The sequence below is a fragment of the Chlamydotis macqueenii genome, chromosome 1, assembly GCF_036417535.1.
Source record: "Chlamydotis macqueenii isolate bChlMac1 chromosome 1, bChlMac1.mat, whole genome shotgun sequence".
Classification (NCBI taxonomy): Eukaryota; Metazoa; Chordata; class Aves; order Otidiformes; family Otididae; genus Chlamydotis; species Chlamydotis macqueenii.
Window position 1 is genome coordinate 4854142 of NC_141556.1, and position 18977 is coordinate 4873118.

Here is an 18977-nt window from a genome sequence, read left to right on the forward strand (position 1 = left end):
AATGTAAAGGCAATTGATTGCAAAACACAAACAGATTTAACAGCCTAGGGGAATGAACCTTTTTATGAAACCAACAATTACACATATAAAATCAACCAAAAATGAGTCAGCAAGACCAAACTTCCAGCTTGCTGACTGAACTCATGATTAAACCATGACTAAAGTCGATGAGCTAAATGAACACCTATCAACCCAAGATTCAATTCCCCTTTGGAAAAAGGAGGGGCTATTTCTGATCGGGGTTATTTCAGCGGCGTGGAGACAGAGCATTGGTACAGGGGGATGTGTTGGCTCGGCTGAGGAGCTGGGGAAATCCAGCGCGGGCAGCTGGGGGTGGCACAAGCCCCCAGTCAGGCTGTCTGGCCAGAGTTAACCGCTGCCCAAACTGCTTGGCACCAATGATCTCCCCAGGACAGGGGATTCCCAAGCCTATGATAACACAATTCCTTCCTGCACTATAAACGGGACCCACCTGGGAAGCGCGCCAGCTCCCACGATTTTCTTAAGCATCTCATTAACGTTTACAGCTATTTTTGAGGCCATGGCTTGGAGTTATATGATATAATGAGATTTGCAGCCTGTATAGCTTTGTAATTACATGCAAGCTCCTACTTCTCACAGTCAGGGAGGAAAACTCAGGCACGGGACCTCAGTGCTCCCCAAAGACAGCCTCAACTACACTGAAAAGAGAGAGAAAATGAAACCTCCCTCCTCTGGGGAGGAGGCTGTAAAGGGGGAGGGACCAGTATTATACAGAGTAGCAAAAAAAAACTAGCCTCCGTTTGAGATCCTGGCCCCATCAGCAGACCCTGCAATGTCTCACATCATCTTGCCACAGACCACTGGAATAGGAGCATAGGGTAATTCAGGTTGGAAAGGACCTGGGGAAGTGTCTGGTCCAACATTCTGCTTAAAGCAAGGCCAGCTCTGAGATCAGACAAGGATGCTCAAGGTTTCACCTGGTCTTGAAAACCAGGACAGGCTGAGAGAGTTGGGGCTGTTCAGACTGGAGAAGAGAAGGCTCCAGGGAGACCTTCCAGTATTTAAAGAAAACTGGAGAGGGATTTTTGACAAGGACATGTAGTAATAGGACACGGGGTAAAGGCTTTAAATGAAAAAGAGTAGATTTAGATTAGATATAAGGAAGAAATTCTTTACTGTGAGGGTGGTGAGGCACTGGAGCAGGTTACCCAGAGAAGTCATGGATGCCCCATCCCTGGAAGTGTTCAAGGCCAGGTTGGACGGGTCTTTGTGCAACCTGGTCCAGTGGAAGATCTCCCTGCTCCTTGTAGGTGGGTTGGAACATGTAAGGTCCCTTCCAACCCAAACAATTCTATGATTCTATGACTTCCTCAACCAGGCACCCCACTGGAGTCCCCACTGGGACTCCCCATCTTCATCTCCATCCCTGTCTCCAATTCCATCCCCATCCCCATCCCTGTCTCCATGTCCCTTCCCACCTCCATTCCCATCCCCATCCTCATCTCCATCCCCATATCCATCTCCATCCCTGTCCCCACTCCCATCTCCATCCTCATTCGCATCTTCATCCCCATCCCTGTCTCCATCTCCATCCCCGCCTCCATCCTTATCTCCATCTCCATCCCCATCTCTGCACCATGCCCATCCCTGTCCTCATCCTGGTCTCCACCCGTGTTCCAATCTCTACCTGCATCCCCATCCCCATCCCCATCTCCAACCCAACCCGTCCCACCCCCGCCCCGCCCCCGGGTGTGGTCGCCGCCGGGCGGGGGCCGGGCTGGGGGCGGGGGCGCTTCGGGAGCCGCCTTTGTGCGCGGCGGGACCGCACCGCTCCGCTTCGCTCCGCACCCCTCCGCCCCCGCTCCGCTATGGCCGCCCCCCGCCCGGCACACGGCTGCGGTAGCGGCGCGTTACTGGGCCGCTTCGGCGTTTTGCTGCAGGGGCTGCTGGCCCTCTGTGCCTTCAGCACCCTGATGCGTGAGTACCGGGGATGCTCGGGGGGGATGTGGGGTGGCTGGTGACCCCCGGACCAGGGGGGACCCGAGGGGACCGGCTTTCCCTTCCCCGAGCTCCAGACAGCGCTGCTCCTTTATTTTCTACCGGGCACCCGGTTTTGCGTGATCTACCTGGGGGTAGGGAGGTTGCTGTGGTTTGCGGCCAAAACTGTGCTGAGCTGGCAGTTAGGGTGGCAGATGCCCGTCCCCAAAACTCTTGTTTCAAGCCTTCATGAAGCGTGGTGAACTTGCAGCTGTAATCTGCAAAGATTGGCTCCGCTCCTCTGAGCGATTGCTCAGTCACTTAGAAAATTTTAATGAAGAGGGGAAAAACTGATGGTGTAACCTGGTGGTTTAACGAAGAAGAAGCACCTAACAAAAATGGGGTGGGTGTCGGATACAGTGCTACTCAATCAGAGTAGTAACCCCCCTAATTGCATTGTAACCTTGTTTTGTTTAACTTTGCTTAAACTGAAGTTTTAGGGCTGGAGAGGGAGGTTACGGAGAGAACGTGTTGCGCCGATTGCTGTGAAGGGGTGGTAGTGAGGGAGAGCAGCTGAGCAGGGAGAGAAGGTGGGGAACGCTCATAGTGAAAGACCCGAGAAAATTTACTGTTGCTTTGTGCTGCAGCTGCATTTTACTCAGAGCGACGTGCGCGTCGCTCCTCTCCTGGGTTAAGTGGTTTAACACAAGTGGAATAACGTGCCAGAACTCAATCGGTTTTCCTTCTTTAAAAGCCTGCGGTGACGGTGAACGAAAACTTCAAGTTTTCTGGCTAAGTAGCTGCAGATTTTTGAGGCTCGCCTGCTCCTCTCTGCCTTCTGGAAACCACATTCAAAGGCTCTCATTGCTGTGGTTAATGCCAAGCTGCCAGGAAATACAGCAACAAGTTCTTCCTGCGATAACTGAGAGCTTTTTCCAGCTGGAGTAGCCCAGTTGCAACACTTCACTGCTTGTGTTTCACCAAATATTGACAGTTAGAATAGATTAATTTGGTGTTGCTGTTCCCTTTAGTGATGTGTGCGTACGGGTTAATTGGCCCGTAAACTCTATGAGGTGTCCCGTAAAATCAAGGACATCAGTTAATCATACCAAACTCTTCCTGTGGGTGAAGGCTTCATAACCCCTGCTAGCAAATCATCAGCCCTGGGCTAACTGTTGTCCTCCTGGTGCGAGGAATAATATTTTTTTGAACATTAACAACCTCTTGGTTAATGAAGAGAACCCAAAAGCTGACCCTGTGCGGTTTCGTTGTGAATCGGCTTGTGAGTAAAGCTGCAGAGGAAATTCCTGGCTGGGACCCCAAAAGCTGATGTGTTTACAGCCCTGGGATCTCAACCGCAGCACCTTCTCTGCCTGCAGCTGGGCTGGTGGTCCCTAATTCACCCCAGCTGTTTATCTGTGCCCCATTCACACACTCCCAGCTGGAGGCTCTCTCAGATCTGCTGTTGGGGCTGTTTGTGTGCAGACTCTGAACCCACTGAGGTGGTGGTGGACTTACCAACAATTTTACATTAGGCAACAGCTTGCTTTGAAGCAGCTTTTTGGGCTATTCATGGCAGCCTCCTAGAGGGGAGAAGGTTCCAGTAGCTGGGAGGTATGGGAGCTTCCTGAGCTGGTGGTGGTGCGTGTCCAGAGATAAAAAGGTTCCTGAGAACCTTGATGGCATGCATCTTCATTCCATCCAGCCCAGCATCAAGTTGGGCAGTGCCAGCTGGATGACTGCCTTGTCTAGATCTTGAGACACTGCTGTCCCTGGAGTCAACACTTCTCTGATAAGCCCTTCTCTGATACTTCTTCCTTCAGTCCCGTGACATCCCTGGGTGTGTATTTCTGTTGTTTGTATGTCTGTGATTTCTGCTTTAATGGGATGTTGCAGGACAGCTTGCTCGGTCTTACAGGTTGGTGAGTGAAAATTCAGTTCCTATCTGAACCCAACCCAATGCTTTTTGCATTCCTTCTGCTTCATACTATAAAGTTCTGCTTTGCTGTAGGAGCACCTGAGTTTGAATAGGTAAGGTTTCCAAATTGTGCCTATATTGTTCAGAGCCCTTGGAAACATCTAGAGGAACTCGGACTAACGGTAGTGTAGTATTCTGGAAAGTTTTGCAGGTGTGCGTGCATGGGATGTGCTCGCAGAGTGTACACCCAGAATGTGGGTCCCAAGTATGGCCGGTTGAGGGAAGGATAATTTTATACTTTGTTACCAAGTTTATTGTGTTTATACATTGCATCCTTGAATTTCTGTTTCCTGGGGCTATGGAGAGATTGTCTCCTGCCAACCTGGTAGAGGAACCCAACCCCTGGTAGAGGACGGGGAAGTCAGTCTTGCGTGATTGTCTGAATTGATGCTCTGTGTCCAGTGTGCATCTGGGTTGTAGGGAGCACAGCTCGTATGCAATCCTGGAAGAGAATATAGTGGCAAAAATGGAGCTGTCACCTATGGTTTCAAGTTTTTTATTGCAACAACCCACAAGGTTTCTTGAGGCCAATTTAACCTATTGCAATGGCTACCAAAAAAAAAAAAAAGGTCAATTTAGAGCAAAAGTTCTTGGGCAGAAGAAGGAATATTTGTTTCCCTGTGATGGGATGAATGGGATGGTTGCTCCTCATTGCTGTGGGGTATATGAAATGGATCCTTCATGTGGTGAAAAGAAGACCCAGAAGTAAATGATACGCTGCCTTGGGAGGGAATCAGGAAAGCTGGTTGGTGAGGTTGTGTTAACCTGGCCAACTACCATGAGCAATAGTGATGATGGAGTTCATCTGAGCCTACAAATACTCTCTTGCTTTTCCAGTGAGAAGGTCTTTAAGGTTGTAGTCAAGCCTAATTCCAGTGTGGTCCAGGGTTTGCTCTGGGTGCAACTCTACCTCATTTGGTAATCAAATGAAAATGGTTTGTTATCCTTCCCACCTGCCTGCGGTGGCTTTGGTGGTGCTTTGGCTGTAAGGACACTTGCTACAGGAACCATGATATGTTTGGAAGAAGAGGCAGTAAAGCCTAGCAGCTCTCTGTGTGTGGCAATCCAGTTTCCTGTGCAAGGGCTTGCCCTTAGGAAGGTCACAGCATGGAGGAGTGTGCAATCTGAAGTAGTTTTTAATGCTTTGCCTTGATCATCACTCTGCTGAGTGGAGAAAGCATGCTGCAGTTATCTCAGCTGCAGATGATGGGTGATTATTTGGGGGTTAAGTCCCTGCAGTTGCTACTATTTAAGTTTGAAACTTTGTTTTTTTGAGGAAGAGGTGGTAGACTACCAAAACTTGTCAAGATTTGCAAGTTGGACAACAAAATCCTTTGAAATAGGGGGAGATGTTGTGTAGAAATTCTAGCCATAGCCGCCTTTGTGGACTAACTTCAGTGCAAGAGAAACAGATTTTGGGAGATAAAGGATCTCTTTCTCCATTGTGAATGGAAGAAACTTTCCTTGGAGCCGGTATACTTGTTTTCTACCCCACCACAAACAGCATGGAGGATGTCTAAGAACACTTATCTCTCTTCCAGCTTCCTCTTTTCCTGAAGCTGTCTCAGCACCCTTCTGAACTCCTGAATGAGGTTTAGTAGCACCTGTGCTGCAGGTATCAAAGTAGACTCAGCTCTTGGAGAGAGTTCATTCTGCCAGGCATGGAGAGCTGTACTGGGCGGAGCTCTGTAGACCTCTTCAAGCAGCTGAAACCTGGTTTTCAGCTTGACTTCTGTAAATGTCTTGATCCTGCCTAATGCGACAGCAGTGTCCCTTTATCTCCTCTTGCACATCGCTACTGGATGCATTCTTCCAGTGTGTCGTGCCTTGGGCTTAGCATGGGAAGGCAGAGCTGTTTGTGGCAGGGACCCAAGTGCTGACCCTCCAGGCATGGCTTGGTGATGGAGGTGTGCTGTTGGCGAGCAGTGCGATGTTTTATACTCTGGTCCATGTAGCTTGTCCTTAGGCAGGGATGCAGAACAGGAGTTTGCTGGACTGACTGTAAAAGAAGCAGTGGCTCTTGACTGTGGTGGAAAATCTCTGGTAAAGAATAGCAGCATCACCCCATTGCTGGTGTCTTCCTGGTCTCCATGGACTTCTGACTTTCCAGTGCATTTTTCTCCAAGATGGTGAGCAATTGGTTAGTGAAAATGGGAAACAGCATCCTAGTGTATGGAAGCGACTGAACTTTGAGAGGAATTGGTGGAACCTGTAGTACTGATGTCCATCAGATAAATTTAACTTAAGCAAACTTTTTGTGACTTTTTGATAGAGCTTGTAGCGATAAGACAAGGGTAATGGTTTTCAACTAAAGAAGGGTAGATTGAGACTGGATATAAGGATGAAATGTTTTACAGTGAGGGTGCTGGAACAGGTTGCTCAGAGAGGTGTGGCTGCTCCATCCCTGGAAACATTCAAAACCAGGTTGGACTAGATGACTTTTAAAGGTCCCTGCCCAACCTGTGATCCTACCCAAGTGCTAAATTCAGGCTTTTTGCTGTGCATAGTTTGAATTGCTGCACTGTTTCTGTGCTTCAGCATTATCCTGAGTGCCTTCTGTGTCGTATTTTGACTTTTACACTGAAAATTTCTCCTAAGGATGGGTTGAAGTGTGAGTCCATGTCAGGAAAGAGAAGAAATAAAATGATAGAGCACTTGATCTGCCCAGACTTCCATTCTTCTTTGAAATAAATTTGCCCCACACTCAAGAGCACTACAAGTTTACCGTGCCCAAGACAGGCTATGCTGACTTTGCTTTTTTTAACACAAATGCATATAATTATGCTTGATTTCTGTTATTCACACACGGGAACTTCACCACTGCTTTTCCCTCTAGGGGAGAACAAAACCTCAAAGGTCAACTGTGTCTCCGGGGGCGTGAAGCACAGGGCTCTGCAGGCGGCAGTAGCAATTTACATGTAGGTTTGTGGGTTAAACAAAAAGCTGCATATGGCAGGACTCTCAAGAAGTTTTTCTTCTGCTCCAGTACATCTGAAAACTGGCTGAGCTTGAAAACGCAGGTGTCGCTTTGTAAGCTGGAAGGTCTGTGCAGCGCTTGATGTGCTTCATTAAGCTGAACGGCAGCTTTCTACAAAGCCTTTGAATTTCAGCTGTTGATTACGTTGACCTCTTCTTGGAAGTCACCTTTTGAACAGAGAAACCGAGCGGTGAAAGCTGCCGAGTGAAGATTGTGAGGTTCCTGTTCCTGGTTTCTGAAGGGACAGATGGGTTGGGTGAGCAGAGAAATGAGCTGGCAAACTAAAACTGTGTGAAAAGTTATGTGAAACCACCCAAGGGCTGTGAAGCACCTTGCTGGATTGGTTCTGCAACAGGTGGGGAACAATTGATATTATGGGTGACTTTTAACTCTCTACAAGAAACTTACAGGGAAACTAGGCTTCTAGTAATTAAGGGCTGGAGCAAGTGAAGTTGTTTTGAGTTTAAGTTCCAGCTGTCTTTTTTTTTTTTTTTTTTTAACAGCATTTGTGAGAAAGCTGTATGGCAGACAGTCTTGAATGATAACTACCAGCCTAGTTGCATCTCCTCATTCTTAAGCGTTGTTCTCCTAATGATATCAAATCTTACAGTCTTAAAATACAGCATTCCTTGTTTAAAACCCATTTTTCAAGGGACTGACCTTAAATGTGGTAATGCTTTATGTGGAAAGAGTCCCACTGCCTCGCCCAGGACAGAGTTAAATAAAATACTCGGTGTTCGAGGCAGAGCCCAGCCCCAGTTGAGGTCTCCTGTAAGATCATAGAATCATAGAATGGTTAGGGTTGGAAGGGACGTTTAAAGGCCATCCAGTCCAACCCCCCTGCAAGGAGCAGGGGCATCTCCAACCAGATCAGGTTGCTCAGAGGCCCGTCCAACCTGGCCTGGAATGTTTCCAGGGATGGGGCATCCGCCACCTCTCTGAGCAACCTGTGCCAGTGTTCCACCACCCTCACTGTAAAAATGTCTTCCTTATATCCAGTCTGAATCTACTCTCCTTTAGTTTAAAATCATTACCCCTTGTCCCATCACAACAGGCTCTGCTAAAAGTTTCTCCCCATCTTTCCTGTAGCCCCCTTTAGGCACTGGAAGGCCACTCTAAGGTCTCCCCAGAGCCTTCTCTTCTCCAGGCTGAACAGTCCCAACTCTCTCAGCCTGTCCTCATAGGAGAGGTGCTCCAGCCCTTTTATCATCTTTGTGGCGTCCTCTGGACTCGCTCCAGCTGGTCCATGTTCTTCTTATGTTGGGGGCTCCAGAGCTGGATGCAGTACTGCAGGTGGAGTCTCATGAGAGCAGAGTAGAGGGGCAGAATCACCTCTCTTGACCTGCTGGCCACGCTTCTTCTGATCTACTGTGTCAACAAATAATTTGCCTTCCTGTCTGTGAAATGTGACTAATGCTTGTTATCTCCACGCTATGGTTTATGACCACCTAGCATTTGGCTATAATGAAAGCTGTTAAAATCCACGTAAAAATAAGACACACAGGGTAAAGCTTAAAACAGAGAACCATAGCAAAGTACTGTGTGGCCTTCATTTGGGCAGCTAGGGTCCCCAAAGACATTAATACTCCAGCTCAGGGTCTTGATATGTGTCTGCAGGGTAGATGATAGGGAAGTAGTGCTGCTCTCTGGGTTCCAGAGCTGTCCTTACACTGGATCTGCAGATGACTCTGGATCTGTAGGAATAGATGGGCTAAACAACGTCAGGAACTACACAAGAGAAGACGAGCAGCTGTTAGGTGAGATCTCATGTAGGAAAGATGTCCAGGTTTTTTTTAAAGTGGGGGGGGAAGGTTGTGGGATTTTAGGGTGGTTTGTGTTTGTTTTTTGGTGGTTTTTGGTTTTTTTTTTTTGTTAGGAAAAAAGCGGGACTGTTTATATTTCTTGTGGTCCACTTGCATCAGCCCAGGAGCTCCAGTGTGGAGCACCGCGCAGGACTTTGCATAGGGCCATTGCTCCAGCGGCGCCTTCCCGAGTGCCTGCTGCCCATGCATGCTCCTCTTGCAAGTCAGAGCGCTCTAACCCAGAATAAACTCTTCCTATCTGAAAGATGCTGTAGGGTAGGCCAGCAATAGTTGGATATCTCCAGTAGGAGCTAGTTCAATCTGTATACTTCCCTGCTGCCTCATGTCTTGCAGACCCAAAGATAACATAGAATACATCTTCCATTCCTCTTCCTTCCTTAAAATGCCCTCTCTGCCAGTTTTGCTGGAGATGCTTATGTTCTTGAACCATTGGTACAAGGGAATTTGGGAGGGAATGACCAAATACATCCAGTGCAGACTAGAGATTGTAAGTCAGTAGCAATTTGTCTCCTTAAACCACTTATAGGACTTCTGCTGCTCCCTGAGCTTGGACGTGCACGTTGGCTGCTCTCCGCAAACAGTGGCTGCGGCTTCCTCCCATTGTGTCTCGGGTCGAGCTGTCTGAGTAGCTGCAAGCTCAGGCTAAGAATAGTGCAGGCCCCACAGTTTTGGCCGCTGTATCCTGCATCTTGGCTTCTTTCCTGCCTGGGGCTTGGAAAAAGCCTGGGAAAGGGTGTGTCCTTCAAAATAGGTTGAAATGTGTTATTGGAGACTGTAGTGCGTATAAATAACACAGGGGCTGGGCAGGGGAAGAGCTTCTGTTTCCTCCCTGGTACAGCAGCTGTGAGTTCCCTTCTGTAAAGGCCAGAAGTAAAGTCCTGACCCTCTTCTTGCTAGTGTGATGTTGCCCCAGGTATGACTTTTACGGTAGGCAACTTAGCAAGCCCCACTCTTAAAAGCAGGTGACAATGTGACCAGTTCTGGGCACTGCAGCCTTTCTTTTTAGTGGACCATTCACAGCTGAAGTGTATTAATTCTGCAGTGCTTTTTTTTTTTGGTGCGTCTAGCATCAGATTCATTTTCATTTTCATCCTCTGGGGCCTGTTACTGAGCTCAGTGGGGTCAGGCTTGTGTCTCCGGTAAATAAAGTCTGAAAAGCTTTGATTGTTGAGTTGACATCTCTCTTCCAAGCCTGAACTTTAGAATCCTTTGGTTGACTGCAGTAAGACTGATCAAGGAGATGGTCTGACTCTCCGCTCAGCGTACCTAAACTTCTCCTAGGGAAATAAGTTTCTGCCTTAAATTATAGAATCATGGAATAGTTAGGGTTGGCAGGGACCTTTAAAGGCCATCCAGTCCAACCCCCCTGCAAGGAGCAGGGACATCTCCAACCAGGTCAGGTTGCTCAGAGCCCCGTCCAACCTGGCCTTGAATGTTTCCAAGGATGGGGCATCCACCACCTCTCTGGGCAACCTGTTCCAGTGTTCCACCACCCTCCTTGTAAAAAATTTTTTTTCCTAATATCTAATCTGAATCTACTTTCCTCTATTTTAAAACTATACCCCTAATTTTATTACAACAAGCCTCACTGAAGAGTTTTTCCCCATCATTCATGTAGAAACTTGACTTAGTAGTCTGTTTTGCTAATCAGCAGCTAGTTGCTACTGCAGCTAATTCTGCCTAAATTAGGGTTTTTATTTCCAAGAGGGGTAAAAGGCATCTGTATGGATGCACATGCCTGCAGTGGAGATGTCTGAACGCAGTGTGGGGTCAGTGGGGGATATATGGGGTGAGGAACACCCCTTGGGGCTGGGGTGAGGGAATTGGGTGGTTGCTGCTGTCCTTGTCTTAATAGTTTCTTATAATCAGATAATTTGTTTAAAAACAAAAGTAGGCTGCAGACTCGGGTAACTTCAAGGAACTATGTGTCCAGGGCAGGCAAAGCGGCTCCTTTCTACTGCCTCGAGAAAACACCATAATAAATGTTTATATCTAATTACCCTGGGGGATAGCTGTTATTGGGCTTTTTTTCCTGACTATTTACAGATCTATAATGAAAGATCATCCTCCCAAACTTTTTTTACATTTCGCAGGTTCTTATTCAGATGCCCAACTTCCACCTAGCCTGGTGGTCCTGAGGGAATTTCAAGTATACATATCTTTATTGTTCCTGAAGAGGAAGGACCGTGGAAGTATTTTGTTTCCTGCCCTTCCCTTTCTCAGCCGTGGGCAGGGAACATCTCTCTAATTGTCACTCATCTTCCTTCCCCTTTGTTTAACTTCATGGCTGCAGTAACTGGAGCTGAGTGGGGGCAGAGTGGTAACTTATGAGGACAGCAGCTCAAGAAGGTGGGCTGTCATCTCAGTGATGCTTTACACCTGATTAATGGGATGAACCTGGGTCCCCTTCTCCTGACTCTTCTAGGAGCATCTGCCCAGCCTCTTCATGAGATGTGTTGGACCATGTGGCGAGTCTACATGGTCACACAGCACTTCACCTCCATGCCACAGCATGGCTGTGCGTCTTGGAGCAGCCTGTATGCTTCAGGTTGGGACTTCGTAAGGCCTCCTTTAGTTGTTCTTGAGGACTGTCTTTGAAGCCTTTCTGAAGGAAATGCATTTCAACAGTGTGAACTATTTTACTGTTGACATCCACCCACTTTAAAGTTAACCGAAGTTTAAATGGAATAATTCGGGATCAGACCGAAATAGGTTCGGTGACAGACTGGGTCCTGCAGGAGGAACCTGGACAAGCAGTGTCCATCTTCCTCCGTTTAGCAGCTTGTTTTTTCATGGTGTTTGCTGTAACATCCTGCTCTGTTACGAGGACCCTCAGCCACAAACGTGGGGTGTTCAGCTGTAGTTCACCCAAGCATCTCTTATCAACCTGTGGTGTCTCTGGGTGGTTTTGTGCTGTTGAAATGAGATCAGGAGTCCTTACTGTGTGTGTATAGGGTGCTTGCGAAGACTTGAAAAGCAGTGACGAGGATGTGGGTCTGTGAGGAGCAAATGCATTCCAGAAAGTTGGGGGACCTGTGCTTTCCTGGCCTGTGGTGTGGTCCACACCCCTGCCCTAACCGGGCTTGCAGGTATCTGGCAGTTTGGGAGGATCCCTTAGCTATAGAGACATTGTGCGGTAACGTTGCTTCCTTGCAGAAGCCAGCTTGTTCTACAAATGGACAAAGCTGAGAAGGGAAGCAGAGTGGCTGGTAGCACTGTTGGGAAGACAAATTCATGTTATCTTCTAGTCTGGACCCAGTACATACTAGTCTTATCTAGCTGGATGGAGGTTCTCTCCCATCTTGTGTAGCTCTGTGTGCAATAAATTCAGTTTTTAATTGGTTGTAAGTGCTAGAACTTAAATATCACATATTTCTTGTTTGCTTGATGCATTCATAGGCATGCACAACTCTTCCTAAAATAAACTTAAGGCTGGACTGATCTGTCTGAGTCATAGTAGCAAACCCATGCCTACATCTGGTGGAAAACGGAGGTGACTTCAGTGAGTGGAAACACCTTTTGAGACGAGCAAAGGAGACTCCATCCATTCTCCGCTCTCAGCCAGCTGAGCCTGTTGCTGTGCACGCTGTGGCTTGGCTCTCTGCAGGGCTTGGAAGAGGAGAGGGACGCTTTGCAGTTGCTGCTCAGCCTGTTGCTCCAGAGCGCTACCATGCTTCCAAAGCACAAAAGAGGGCTTCATCAGCTCCTTGAGTTTTCAAAGACCTGGTGCTACTTTTACATGGATTTGACATCACCCCTAACCTCTGGGTCACAGCCACCAAACAAATCTTCTGCGTGTTTAAGCTCTGGTAATCTTGGCTGGATTTCTGGTTTAATTTGGAGACAGCCTGTTGCAGCTCTGCACAGTAAATGCCCTATTAAGCAGTTAATTATTTCTCTATAACACTAGCTTTTATCTTTAATACAACAGTTTTACTGTCTCTGATAATTACACAGCCTCGGATAACTCTCTTAAATCTAATGAGGCATGACAAGCTGTGTTCAACAAGGCACCACACCATTAACTTCTTACCTCTTACTTGTCATCTTATCGCACTGAATTACTGTATTTCTAGCCTGAGTGGCTGTGAATACATAACATGTCACTTCTCATTAAGGAAATAATGAAAATTGTCCCTGGTGCTCTCATGGTTGGGTTAGTGGTCAGCTGGCTGGCTTGGTGGCCTGCAGACTCCTTCAGCAGCTTCTCTGCTGCATCATGTTCTTTGCTCGTGAGCGGAGCAAGCTTGTTAGGCTCAGTTTAAATACTTCTGACCCATGGATTAGACCATGGGTCTCTTGCTTGAGGGTGGGTGAAATGCAAGTGGCCCTTTGAAGGGCATCAGTGATGGTAGAACTTGTTTGTGCTGATGAAAGTCATGCTGCAGGGATATCTCATGGTGGGATTCAGCTAGACGAGGGAAACCAGGTGTTTTATTTCTGGACAGGGATGGGCCACAAACTGCTGTGGAAACGCTTGGTATAGCCTGACCTGACTTCTGCTTTCTTACCCATTAATGGCAGTAGGGGATCGGGTCATTGGAGTGCTGGTTTTATGTGGATTTGAGTGACATCACAGCCCTGCATGTGTCTGACCAAAGTCCTGGAGTTGGGAGGATCGTCATTTCATATATAGAATCATAGAATGGTTAGGGTTGGAAGGGACCTTCAAAGGTCATCTAGTCCAACCCCCTGCAAGGAGCAGGGACATCCCCAACTAGATATCACAGTCCTTACCTTGCCAGTAAGACAAGTACAAAGCTGTACTTCTGAAATGTTGAGGCTCCTGGCAGGGAAGTTCTCGTGCTTTTCCAGGCTGGTCCAGGAGGGCGTTTCCCAGGGGAATGAGCCCAGGCAGATGGTAGGGCTCAAGCTGGCCCAATGTTTTGGGTTTTCATCCCAGCCTTTACAGAGCCTGCTGCTGACTCTGCTTTTGGAGGTGGGTTTGCCTTCTGGTACGTGGAGCTTGTATGAGTTGTGCTGTCAAAGCTGTGTTATTACCACCCAGGGCAAGGGAGGAAAACTCCTTGTTCCAGGTTATAACCTGAATCATTCAGATTCCCTGTGGATGTTTTATGGGATGCCCATGGGACTGGATACTGTGGTGTGCCTGGCTCTAAAAGGGCCATTTTCACTTGGGCAGAAGCTGTTAGCTTCTCTGTGTTTTCATTAACTGAAAGACTAACCAGTGGGTGGAATGTAAATCTGGAAAGAGAGCTAAATACCAAGTTCTATTTAGAATCGTGCTGGCCTTATCAGCAGTGTAGTAGTCTGAAATAGACCAGAGATGTTGCTTGTGCCCTGTTCCTCCCACAGGCAGTAAGGAAATTCCTGTCTATAAAACTGCATCTCCTTACCCCTCTGGAGAGCAGGCAGAAGCATGTGGCTCTGATGCCCCTGATTTCATCTGTGGCACTCAGGTCCCTGACTTTCTATCCCCAAGTTGCCCTGGGAAGCATCGTTATGTGCCAAGAGCTGTCAGCAGTGAGAGAAGTCCTTTGGTTTGTGAATCTGAAGGCAGTGGGTGATTACATGTAGCTTGGGGGATAAAGAAAGAATAGCTGTGACTGGTGGGATGTGGCGCATGTCTGTTCTGGCATTTGGTTGCTTTTTAAAGAAGCAGAGTAGGCTACGGGGCTCCCAAGGGTGAAGACTTAGTGATGATAAAATAAATTAAGTGATGGTGTGGGCTTCTGCAGTTGGTGTACTATTCAGTACTCATTGCAGTGATCTGCGCGGTGTCGGACACAGCTGGGATGTGTAGAAGGATTGGGTGATTAATGCTTACAACGTGTACTCCTGGGGTAATTTCTCTAACAGGGCTGTACATTGCACATTGATTCATACTCATGTGTCCTGCTGCTTTCAGGCTTCTGGTTTTGCTAGATGGCACAAGTGAGCAGCTGCTCTACTCTCATCCTCAGCCTGATTGTCAGGAGTTAGAGAGAATGTGCTGTGTATATATATATATATATTTTTTTTTTTTTTTTCCATTTCCCTACAAAAAAAAAAGTCGCAGCTCATTATTTTTAACTCTGAATCCCGTTGAAGCTGGCAGTGTGTTTGGGAACTGATTGTGTCAGATTTAACTTGCTGTCCCTCTTGAGTTCATTAGCACTGATGAGGAGGAGAATGGTTCCAGCAGCCAACGCGAGGTCAAGGACCTGCACCCTCTGTGTCTCCCTGAGGTTTGGAGGCAGTATGCTTGGGACAGCAGCTGTAATGATGACGCCTCTAGCTCTAGATGTAGCTGTCAGCAACCTTACCACAAAGCGAGGCAATGCCACTGAATGTCTCTTGCTTTTTTTTTTTTTTTCTTTCTAATTAATAAATCTAATGTAGTGGAAAAGCCTCTTCCAGGTCTGTTTGTTCCAGAGTATTGGTACGTGTGGGCTTAAAGGGCGAAAGTTGACCTGGTAGCTGGTAATTTCTAAACTGGGATCCCAGCAGGAGTGACAGCAAAACAGTCAAAAATTACTTTTGCGTGGGATGTGATGCTTGGTACTTTTCCATTAGCAGCTCCTATTTGCATACGTAAAAGCTAGTTGAAGCAGAACAGCAGCAGATGTCTGCGACAAACTAACTCAGACCCTTTGAGATGCTTCTGCAATGCTCAGGCCCCACTCTGAGCAAAACCGGTTAAAAATCTGACTTGCTGTTATCTCCAGGTAGTAATAGGAGGAAGCTCAGAGCAGCAACTGCAAGAGACATCACCAGAGGGCCCCTCAGAGGAGAACAGACCTGAAAGGGCTGCAAGGAAAAAACTCATCTATGGCCAGAGGGACTTCATTTAAAGAATCATAGAATGGTTTGGGTTGCAAGGGACCTTTAAAGATCATCTAGTCCAACCCTCCTGCAAGGAGCAGGGACATCTCCAACCAGATCAGGTTGCTAAGAGCCCCGTCCAACCTAACCTTGAATGTTTTCCAGGAAGGAAGAGTTGCTTCAAATACCTTTTACAGGGCATTTGGTTGGTGGTGCTGAAGCCATGTTTCTCAGACTACTGCTCCACAGTGGTAGCCAGTGGGCATGCAAAATGTTGTGTAATGAAATAATGTTTTAATATTAGTTAGTACAAGCTTGGAGCCATGCCAGCTTGCTGGGTTTTGGGGCTTGACACTGGTACCTTTATGCTGGAGATCTGTGCAAGCTCTTGGCTCCTCTAAGGTCCTCTGGTCCTTTTAGCTGTAAGGAGGAGATGGCTTCATTGTGCTGCTGTGACTCAAAAGCTTGGTGGACTTTTGGGCCATAACCATAATTTCAATTTGCCTGGAAGAATTATTAGGGCTGGTAGGTAGTGATGAACCCTCGCTAGCTTCTCTTGGGTTGCTTCCCGTGGCAGCTGCTGCTGATGGATGCCAGAATCACACACCTGCCTCTCAAACTTCTCTGCTGTTTACCCTTCTGATGTGTGGGTGCATGCATTGTCTCTAGTCATTTTGGAGCCAGGTCTTTTGGATTTGCTCAGCTTTAGACTAGCAAATGCTGAGAGTCCTCCAGATATTTTTTTTTTTTTTCCCCTACTGCTTTTTTTTATTGAAGACTGGCGCAGAGTGCTCATGTGAATTGGTTCAGCTCTGCTGGTTAATGTAACTCTCTAATTTTCTTTGCAGTAAAAAGATTTAAGGAACCTAAGGAAGAGAGACGTCCCTGGAGGATATGGTGAGATTCTTAATTTGGAGCTTGAAAAGACCACGTATATGTAATATTATTTTCTAAAACCTTCTAGGCCCTCTGAATATCCTGCATGGTATTTAGTTGTTAAGTTAAATGCTCTGTTGCCACTTCCCAAGGAAACCTCCATAAAGTAGCTGATGCCCCTAGAAGTAAAATTCCCTGCCTAGCTCCTCCAGGGAAGCTTGTTTTTACCGCAGGTGACTGAACCAAGAGGTTACAGCCCTCTGATCTGCTGGCATACCTGCACATGGGTTCTCTCCCAGACAGGGTTAAGTTTTAATCTTAGATTTGATGAATCACTTTGTCCCCAGACTCAGCTCAGGCATAGACCAGATAATATATTTGGCTGTGTGTTCATAGAATCATAGAATGGTTAGGGTTGGAAGGGACCTTCAAAGGTCATCTAGTCCAACCCCCCTGCAAGGAGCAGGGACATCTCCAACCAGATCAGGTTGCTCAGAGCCCCGTCCAACCTGGCCTTGAATTTTTCCAGGGATGGGGCATCAACTGTTGATGTAAGGTAGGTGGATATTGGTGTCATCTTTGGACAGTTCTACAAAGCATCCCTGTATTGAAGTATTTATGGGCTTCCGAGAGGTGGGCGTATGGTTGGGATGAGCTACCAGCTGGTCAGAGCTACCAGCCAAAGTCAGTGATGAAAAGCCTGTCAGTCTCCTCAGTTTGGTTCTTCCCCTGAAATAATTTGGATATTCCATCCAATTCCCTGTGTGGGTGGGTGCAGAAATTGTAAGTGGGTGACCACCTTCCCTGCACTTACTGCTGGTTGGAGACACTGAGACTGGGCTGGGCACTGGAGGGTGAACTGCCCTTCGCTGCGGGCTGAAACTCAGCAGCAGATCTGCGAGACTGAGCTGCTATGTGCTGAAGTGGGTTTTTGGGTTTTTGTGTGGTTGGGTTTTTTTTCCTCCCCTCCTAAGTACTTGGATTCAGCCAAACTGCCCTTTTCACCATGTACAACTTCTTGAGCATCATGAATACCTGGATACCTCTTGGAGGAAGGCAAATGCATGAAGGGCTTTCACTTGTGTGACTGCTGGGCTGCTGGTGCTCCAGGGCACAGATCTCTTTGCCTTTTTTCCCCTAGGTTTTATGATACCTCCAAGCAAGCAATAGGTGCCCTCTTCATCCACTTTGCCAATGTTTTTCTGTCAGACCTCACTGAAGAGGACCCTTGCTCTCTGTAAGTACCCAAGATGCTTGCATTCATGTCTTACATCTGTGAAAGGAGGAAGCAAGCCTGTTGGGAAATGTCATACATGGTGGAAATGGATCCATTTGAAGTACTACATGGGGATAAACTCTACTGAGCTTACATTTGGGATCTGGGATGTCTTCTGCTCTTTGCAGTCTGCTGGTTTGATGGAGATGGAGTAGCGCAACCGTGCTTTTCTGATGATTAAAAGCATCTTGAAATGCACCGGCAAAAAGCTGCCGTAAATAATGCAGCGGTGTCCCATGCAATTGTGGCTGTTAAATGTGCCACTTGTTTGCACACCAGACTTGAGAATTTACAAATTACAGTTTGACTAAGGCAAAATATGACCTCTAAAATGAGGTATAGTTGTCCTTTAAAATAAACCCTTTCGTGCTTATGCTGCGCCCTTCAGTTTTAGTTTTTTCCCCTTAATGTATGTTTTATGTTTCCCTGTGCTGCCTGACTTATCATCCTGAACTAGGCAGCTTAAAGCTTTACAGCCCTGTCCCTGGGCTTTGAGATTCATATGCTACGTGTCCTGCTCCAGTATCAGAGTGCTCTGACTTCACCAGCTGGAAAATCTAGTAAGCTGCTTTGAGCCTTTGGATGTCGAAAAACTTCATGTTGTATTTTCAAAACGGATATCAGAAGCAGATTGTTATTTTCAGTGTCTTTATTCAGAGGCAGTGTCAGGTTCTGGAAAAGGAAATGTTCATTCCTGTAGCCCTGTGCTTGGTGTTTTCTTTACACTGTAGAAATCTGGCCCAATTCAGCAGAAAATATTGCAATAATGGAAAACGGGCCAGAAAACACTATTCTGTGAGACTTCTTTCCTTCCCCGCCCCCCCCCCCCCCCCCCCCCCTCCTCTGGACTTCATTAAAATACGAGGTGCTGGATTAGAGCTTGGACCCTGCAATCCCCAGAAAGTCCCTGCAGGTCTCCTGCCTCTGGCACTCTATCCAGTAAGGCTTAAATATACAAAGCTGCAGAGCAAACCCATCACCCAGGGGTAAAATGGACTTTTTTTGCCTCTTTGGCTGGGCAGATTGCAAAGCAGCTATGGTGTCCAAGAAGTTTCCATTTTCCTGTATGAAATTCCAAAAATCATAGAATCATAGAATGGTTAGGGTTGGAAGGGACCTTCAAAGGTCATCAAGTCCAACCCCCCTGCAAGGAGCAGGGACATCTCCAACCAGATGAGGTTGCTCAGAGCTTCATCCAACCTGGCCTTGAATGTTTCCAGGGATGGGGCATGTTTGGTTCTGTTTCCCTGAAACTTGGGATTTCATCCTAATAAAAAGATGCTGCAAATGGAAAGCTTCCTTTTAGTGGGTAACTCTTCCTGG

At 47.1% G+C, this 18977-nt stretch overlaps 1 protein-coding gene across 1 annotated transcript in view; it reads left to right on the top strand.

Annotated features, from left to right (window-relative positions):
- The first annotated feature begins 1788 nt into the window (after positions 1 to 1788).
- LOC104479752 (store-operated calcium entry regulator STIMATE) overlaps positions 1789 to 18977 on the top strand; it is a 36748-nt gene continuing 19559 nt past the window's right edge. The window contains exons 1-3 of the mRNA XM_010120485.2: positions 1789 to 1959; positions 16351 to 16399; positions 17520 to 17615. Of these exons, the coding sequence (XP_010118787.2) occupies positions 1851 to 1959; positions 16351 to 16399; positions 17520 to 17615 (254 nt within the window). The 5' untranslated portion in view covers positions 1789 to 1850. The remainder of the gene's footprint in view (positions 1960 to 16350; positions 16400 to 17519; positions 17616 to 18977) is intronic.